Raw genomic sequence first — 8,383 nt, 5'->3', positions numbered from 1 at the left:
GAGCCAAAAGTCTATTCCTGCTAGATCATGTGAGGACGGTTCAGGAAATCTAATAAGGATATGTAACTTCTCCTCATATACTCTGGCTTTTTGGATGACCTTTACTTTGAGTAATGTCATGACAGGTACCATATGACACTTTAAGAGTGAGCGGGGCTTATTCAGCTGCCAGGCTTTGGCTGGAGATCACAGAGGACGCCCCTGGTGAGAACACAAGCTTGATCTCCACCATGCTGCATATGTGTATGTCCATGCATTAGTAATGTCTGAGATCACCGCCAGCCGTCCAGGGGGTCCAAGTTGTAGCCTGATCTGGTTAAATGGATAGTCCTGTAGACCAACATCACGCCTGCCATTGGTTAAAAACATATAGCTGACTTACCTGGTGCTTCCAATAAGAGATGATTCACTGAAAGTGATGTCATTCCCTTTACTTATTGAATTATCAGGCTTAGAACTCTAATGTGAAACACCGGTGTCAGTGACATAGACAACCCTCGGATCATTCATTATATATGTACAAATATAAATATTTAATAGGGTGGAAGGGTTTAGAAAAATAGCGTTCTTTCAAGCAGGACTGACGTTTTAAGGTTTCTTGTGGTTCTTGCAGTATGTACAGAGCTCATGTTTGGTGAAAAGGTGCGGTTACATTAGCAAAATTTCACGGCTGAAAAGGTCCAAATTGGTAGTGATGTACGAAGCACATCTCACGGAGAAGTCAGTTTTAAACCAAGCAGCTTGCTGTTGGTCATCAAATTTGCGTGATTAACTGCGAAATTAACTGAGGAAGCTATCTGCCTCATGCAAAATTCCCAATTTGAATTAAAATTCTTACTACGAACTACGATAAATGTGACCGCACCTTACAAATATTTATCTTGCCCTACGAAGCTCACAGAATTCAGCGCTGGGCATTTTCTAATGCTAAAGGAAATGACAAAACACGTCCAAAACAGTTGTCACACAAATAAACAAAAACACTCATACTTCAGTTATTCCTGATGAATTCTTGCAAACAAATGGCTTGTTTTCTAGCCTAGCTGACAGTTTGTGAGGAAGGCACATTTGACCAGTTGCACTGCTGGTCAAGATTATACTTAAAAAGAACAAAGTCCACATTGGGATGCGTAGAAAGAGACGTATGAGTTTGAATCAAAAATTCTGTAACATAAAATTCAAACATAACAAAATAACCTTTATCACATTTGCATCGTCACACTCAAAGAATTTAAATACAAAAGACCATGAACAACAAAACAACAACAACAAAACGCATCTGTGCTTCAATAAAATCTTGTTAAAAGAAAACAATCACTATAAAGCTGCATATTTTTTGATTCAGAGCACATTTGTGCTTTTTAACGGGTCTTTTTGTATTTTTCATGAGGTGAGAGTAAAGACAGTGCATCTAAATATTCTTCAGAAGTTCAGTGCATTGCCTGGTACATTCTGCAGCCCTCTTAGTGCAAGTTGGGATATCTGAGGACAGGAAGGCACTGTTCGCATTTTATATCCATCATCAGGGTTCATCTGAAAATGATTTGTGCTTACAGGGTCCGTAAGGGCACAATGCGGCGCGACAAAACCAGTCTAGCAAGTGAAATGCAGCTCTTTGTTGCCAATAACATCATCATAGGTCACTTCCATCATCGTCCATCTGTACAGTCTGCAGCTTGGCCAGCTCTTTCCCTTCCATGTCCAGATCCCCACAAACAACCCTGACTGGGCCTTCTCCTGCTCTAGAAGCAACTTGCAGGCTGTTGGGCAGCCCGACATCTTGAGATCTGTAGTCTGAAGACAGGGCTACACTGTTCTCTTGGAGGCCACGTCCAGCTTGATTCAGAGCGTGGTGGACCTCGGTGCCGGAGGTGACCGTGGCTGTGACCGTATGGGGAAGTGAACCGCCGGTAGAGGAAGAAGAAAGGAAAAGGGAGGCTGTGTAGCCCAGGTTGCTGCCTTGGTCCAGGGACATTTCAGAAGGATAAGTGTAGCTTCCAGACACATCCAAAGGCTCCTGCTTCACAGTCTGCGTGTAGAGCAGGGTTTGGCTCGAGTGTTGAGGAGAGTCACTGACGACGTTGCCCAAAGGAGCAGAGCCTGTAAAGAGGATAAAAGAGAAGATTAAACCCTGTTCAGTAAAGGTAGCTCTCCATGTTCGGTAAGCTTCATAAATTATTGAATAATAGTCCTGTCAAACGATTAATCGCATTCAAAATGAAAGTTTTTGTTTACATAGCACACATAATGTATGTATACTTTGTACATTTATTTTGTATATATGAATACACACACATACATGTATATATTTTAGAAAAAACTTAATGTTTAGATATTAAATACATTTGTATGTAACAAATTATTTGAATATAAACGTATGCATGTAAATACATTTAAATATTTTCAAATTATATACTGTATTTGTGTGTCTTTATATATATATACATAATAAATATACACAGTACACACACATATATTATGCAAACAAGGGGTGCTCAACCCTGGTCCTGGAGATCGACTGATAATTACAGACAGGTGTGTTTGATTAGGGTTGGAACTAAACTCTGCAGGAAAGTCGATCTCCAGGAACAGGTTTGGGCCCCTGATAAAAAAAAAACTTTTTGGATGCGATTAATCGCAATTGAATATACACAGAATATATCACAAGCACATACTCGTGCACTATTAATTTGAGCCGGAAGTTGCAGTGAGTTGTGGCAATTAAAGCCTTTAAAAAAGGAAAAAAGAAAAGAAACTTGAGCTTTGATATATATTGATATATATTCATTATTTCAGGTGTCAAAGTCTCAGCTTTTAAATTCTGTCAGTTTGCAAAATTTTAAACAGTAAATGACAGTTTTTATGCTCTTTAATGTGGCGTAACGAAGCGCATGTGAACCGCTCTTCTGCTTTACTAAATGTTATAGCACAAAATAAACATGAATGAACATCAGAAGGTATGTTGAAACAACTTACTGAAATATATTATCTCTGATAGCTAAATCAGCGTTTCAACCGCAGAAAGAGGTCAATGAAACAGCTTGTGAACATGTCACGTTTACCTCCGGAAAGTCATTCAGTGTCCATAACTGGTTGTTATATTGCTTAGATTTATGTTTGAATACATCTAATTCTGTCAGAAATGTAAGCTTGGAATCTTTAGAGGCTATTTTCTCAGAAAGGGAAGCTAATGTGTTGTATTTCATATTATATAGAAGGATAATGATTATATCATTAGAAAGCACACCTTTTTGATTCATTGCCTAAAACTGTAAATTTCAGGCATAGCGCACATACTGTGCGGTACTTCAAGGTAACCCAAAACACTTCAACCCTTCCCAGTTTAATACAATGTTCTTTTCTTTTAGTCGGCAATAGCTACTCTCAATTGAGAATGGATGTGAGAGAAAGGACAGAGCGTGAAGGTGTGATCTGTTTATCCAGATGGGACTCCTTCATTGCTATCTCAAGAGGCTTGCTTCTGTCCCTCTCTGTGTCTTGTATTTCGTTCTTTCGGCCAATATCTCTTTGTACCTCTCTTCCTTCTTTTCTTCAGAACTTTTCTAGTGAACTGTAAAATGAAACACCTTTTTCATTTTCTGTTTGCGGTTAGACTCGCTATGATTTCCTTGTAACTCTAGAATGTGGTTCTTGGCACATGTCTCTTGCAGTGACAGCCTCTGGCTTTGGGCCAGACACTTTTCTTCCATTAGGCTTGCACAAATGTCTGATAAATAATCACAGCGCCCAAACCCCTCCTCCCCCACTTCATACTCGCTCTCTTTCTGAAACTAGAACCAAGTTTTCTACAAATTTTCTTTAGCTTCCCGCAGACATTGCTTGTGGGAGAGGGATGTTGTATAAGGGGGGTCAGGAATATATTTTCCTTCCATCTGACTTATATGACTATGCAACAGAAAAATCTGAAACCGTATCTCGCTAGTTTTGACTTCGTAGACAAAAATGGCGCTGCAAGGAAATTTCTATTGTTTCTTTGTATTTGTGAGGCACTGGAGATCAAACTTTGTGTTTTTATGAAGACATGTTTTATTGAATTGCCTTGAAAATTATGGGCACAAGGAAATAGGGTTTTGGCTAAACAATTTTAATATCGTCTTTTTCTCGCTGGATCGTTTGGGCTCAACTGTTTTCCTTCTAAATCAAAAGTTCAGCCAGGGGTGGGTTTGTTTTTATGTGGCTCGTAAACTGCATATTAAAGGATAAAACAGACGAGCGAGAGAGGAGCAGAACGCAGCTAGCCTTGCTGTTATTGATGTGGCCATAAAATATTCATGGAAAGAACCATTAGTGAGTGGTTAGGGCCATGGAGGGGAGGTGGGGACCGTGTTGAGAGACTGCGTTTGGTATGATCCTCTAGCCAGTTGACCTGGACCCCCACATGCCTCTCACAGCTTCACCCACAATGCACTCCAACTGCCCGTGACCCACAAGGCTTTCTTGCAAAACCTCTGCTCTTTTGCACTGAGCTCTGCGGTCACTTTTGGCAAGCTTAACCACATAAATGTTCAGTCACAGTATTCTCCAAAGTGATGATGTAATTACTCTGGCACTCATGAGCTCACAAGAAGAGCTCGGACTACTTTAGATATTGTTGTTATTGCATCTTCAAAGGCATATGCGTGAGACGCGGAGGCACAAATCTGCCATTCTGAACTGGAAGTGTCAGGAAAACATTATGTATGTATCCAATTCACAGAAAGAAATCACCCAAAAATGAAACCTTTGTCATTAATTACTCACTCTCATGTTGTTCCAAACCTGTATGATGATAAAAGAAACTTTTTTGCCCTTGCAGTAAAAGCTAATGGCATCCAAAACAACACCGAACCCCACTGACATTTATTATATGCACAAAAAAGAAATACAAAATATCTTCTTTTGTGTTCTGCAGAAGAAAGTGAGTCATACAGATTTGGAACAACATAAAAGTTCAAGTGAATTTTCAAGTCTCAGTATATCTAATGAATGGCCTCCTACCGTGAGTGGATGATGTTGAAGACGGGGGCAGCATTAGAGGAGGAAGACCCATGGTGGTTTCACTTCCAGGGAGATTGACCACGCTGTAACTGCTGAGATGAAGGCCTCCTGAGGTAGTGGATGGCGTGGAGGGGGCTGAAGCGAAGGAGACCACTGAAGAAATGACTCCATCTTCAGCATTGGAAACCAGAGTCTGCATGGCCTCCAGCTTTCCAGAGGTGGTTTCAGAAACGCCCATTGAGAATGGAGCATAAGACACGGAAGACCCACCTAACAGCCTCTCCTGGCTGTGATGGGAGACCCTTTGGGGATCAAAGGCCAAGAAATGGCCACTCGTGGCGCCAAGTCCATTCAGGAGAGCGTTGCTACCGTGTGACTGAACGTAGGCTCCACCGTTGATGTAGTGAGCGTTCACGCTCGCTAGATCGCCGTTAAAACTCATTCCTCCAGTTGCGTGCGAAGGCATTTTGACATCTCCAATTTGTTGGATGACCGTTGTTCCTCCATCGGAGTAAACTGTAGGGGGGGCTGTTCCGTGTGCGACGGAGCTAGAAGAGCCGCTGGAGAGGGGACGTGGTGACAAGTCATCCTGGCCTTTACTGGACTCATCTTCCGTACTGTGATTGCCATCTGACTCACTGAAAAATGGTTTAAAAAACAGACCAATGGTTTAGTGTAAAAATTTGTGTTTGGCATGAGATACTGTTTTTGTCTACGAAGCCATTAACAATTTGCAGTATTTAGTGTTCAGTATACAACAATTTATTCTTACTAAATAATATTAAAATGTGTATTGTAATTATCTGTTAAACCTTTGTTCTTTAAATCTGTCAAAAAAGGTAATTTTCCAATTGTTCTCTCTATTTATTTCTCCCTTAATCAGTGAATTAAAAATACTGTGGAATTTTAAAATGAAGAAAGTGTGTACTAAGGCATTCATTAGAAGCATTAAACTTTACAAACAAACTGCCCAACGTTCCAGTCACGAATACTATTAGAAAGTCGACCTCTGTGCTCTTCTAAAAACAGACCGCTAAAATAAAAATCATTTTCCGTAAATATCCAAGTCATCATTTCTAAAGTGGACCTCTTGCCCCCGGGGGTCAAAAATCAGATAAAAGGATCTGAGCTCTTGGAGGCATTTGGTGGGTCTCTTTACAGACTATGACAGCTGCGGGTGCATCGTTGAGAGTGACTCGTGCAAGCCAAGCCGCATCTATACAAAGATCTTATTGACACGACAAGCCGTTGGTCTTTTCTGGTCCGAAGAGCTCCCATAAGGAGTTCATGGACATCTTCGTTCAAACAATGAGTAATTATCTTTGCCAGGGTGACAGTGCAACATCAAAGCAGCGCTCGCTCTTGACGCATACGGAAAAGGCTGACCTCCCTTATTTACGAGTCCCAAGATTTATTATTTATGATAAAAGCTGCATTTTGCGGGCATAATGGTTAAGAGTTATTTCCACCGCAGTTTGAACGATCTGCAACCAAAAGTTTACAAATACAGAGCTGCTCCTTATCTGCCTCAGATGCCTCAAGCTGCGAAAGAGGATTTTGGCCACGTCAGGAGATTGAGTGCAGATCTCTCTGACTGATTATCAGGGTGGGACAATAGCTTTAAAATCCAGAAACAAACATAGACAATGGATATGGTAATGTAATGGCTGATCATATCTAAAGTAAACCTACGGTCTATTTGGGCTGTTTTTGAAAGCAGCAACATGTCAGTTAAAATGTTTGTCAGGTCTTTGTTTTGCTTATCCAATTAATGTGATCCTTTTAATTAAATCTGCCAATTTATGAAATATCCACATCGTTGAAAACGGCTTAGTATTTGTTAGCTGAACCAACATCTTGAAATGTGTTTTACATGCCAAAAAAAGAACTTTTAAACAATTCTTCAAACTGAACTTTGCTTATCAGAACAACCTACAATGCATCAAGACATGTTTAATCTTCAAAGCTAGCATATAACCAGCTCAAAATAAGAAAACATTCTTTGATGAAGCTAAGAACCGGTGAAGAACCTTTATTTTCAAAAGTAGCTAAACGCGTCACGGTTTCCACGTTCTTCACGTTCTTAAAACCTCAGTAAGGCGCTCAAAGCTTCGTATTTCAAAACATTGGTGAAACGTGTCCTGCATTCGGTCTCTCGCATTCCATCATACGTTTTCTACTCTCGATTAACGACTTAAATATAACTGCGGCTTACCTTTTTGACTGCGCCTCGGATGGATTTCTGTCTCTCTGCCTCCTGTTTTTGAACCAGTTGCTGACCTGCGTCAGAGAAAGTCCTGTCATTTTGGCCAGATTTCGTTTTTCGGCCGGAGATGGGTACCGGTTCCGCTTGTACATATCCTTCAGCGCGTTCCTAGACCTCTCTTTGAAACAATACACGGTCTCCTCTCCGTCCCAGATAGTCCGAGGCAGCGGGTATTTCCTGCGTAAGCGATACTTGTCCACGGCACCCAGCGGTCTGCCCCGCGCCTTCTCCGCTTCGATGTAGCGCGCCTTGTACCACATATCCTGCAGAGACGAGTGGTTTGACGGACTGAAACTGTGGTTCTCCAAAATGCAGTAGAGCTCTTGGTAGCGGGCCTGGTGGAACGCGACTATCGCCTGCGCTTTCAGGATGCTCTCGTTCCCCCGCAGAAGGTCACTCTGCGGCAGTGACCAGAGGAACCTGGCCAGGCGCTCCACGTTCCCACCCTGCAGCAGCGCTTCGCAGACGCACGCAACCTGCTCGGGAGAGAAGGCCAGGGAGGCCGGTGAGCAGTCCAAAAGTTCGGCATTCTCCATCGGCAACTCCGCGGGGTCCAGCACTGACAGCTTGACACTCCCACGATTCTCCCTCTTGATCTCATCGGCACTAATGACCTCGCTTGAGGAAGAAGACATTTTGAGCGCGTCCTGATAAGTCACTCCTCTGGGTTTCAGGCAGCACATCAGGCGATCGGGTTTCGCCCCTCCATCCAAGCACGATCAGGTATCTGCCCGCTGTGTGGTGTGGATAAGATCTGGCGTCCCCCGTTCCACCACAAGTTTAACTCCACAGCCCACGTTGGAAAGGAGTCCAAGTGCTGAGCGCATTTTGATTCGCCGCTCTGCCCCTGCGGGGAGGAGCGACTGGGATGTGAAGACAAATGTTTGCGCTGGGAACGTCCATCAAGCGTGCAGTTAGAACGCGGGTACCTGCGAAAGGTAATGCAGGCTTTGTCCACACGTACACATTGCAAGCACGAGATTACACATTTTCACATGTACAAAATAGTTGCTTCCTGTTCAGCTGGTGTCAGTACTCATTAATTACTTTCAGTAATTGCTGTGAGGCCAAAACATGACTTCTCTTGAAAAGAACAGCATCATTTTAATTAGAAATGAT

At 42.3% G+C, this 8,383-nt stretch overlaps 1 protein-coding gene across 1 annotated transcript; it reads right to left on the bottom strand.

Moving 5' to 3' along the window:
- Positions 1 to 518: 518 nt before the first annotated feature.
- six4b (SIX homeobox 4b) lies at positions 519 to 7,984 on the bottom strand. The gene is made up of 3 exons (XM_051138464.1): positions 7,214 to 7,984; positions 4,999 to 5,636; positions 519 to 2,100 (listed from the first exon to the last, which is right to left on the bottom strand). Exons 1-3 carry the CDS (start codon positions 7,945 to 7,947, stop codon positions 1,634 to 1,636), a joined length of 1,839 nt encoding a protein of 612 aa, XP_050994421.1. The 5' UTR covers positions 7,948 to 7,984; the 3' UTR covers positions 519 to 1,633.
- Between the last annotated feature and the right edge of the window lie 399 nt (positions 7,985 to 8,383).

This window comes from Labeo rohita, chromosome 20, assembly GCF_022985175.1.
Source record: "Labeo rohita strain BAU-BD-2019 chromosome 20, IGBB_LRoh.1.0, whole genome shotgun sequence".
NCBI lineage: Eukaryota > Metazoa > Chordata > Actinopteri > Cypriniformes > Cyprinidae > Labeo > Labeo rohita.
The sequence above is the reverse complement of the archived record's forward strand: the minus strand, read 5'-3'. Positions and strand labels throughout refer to the sequence as shown.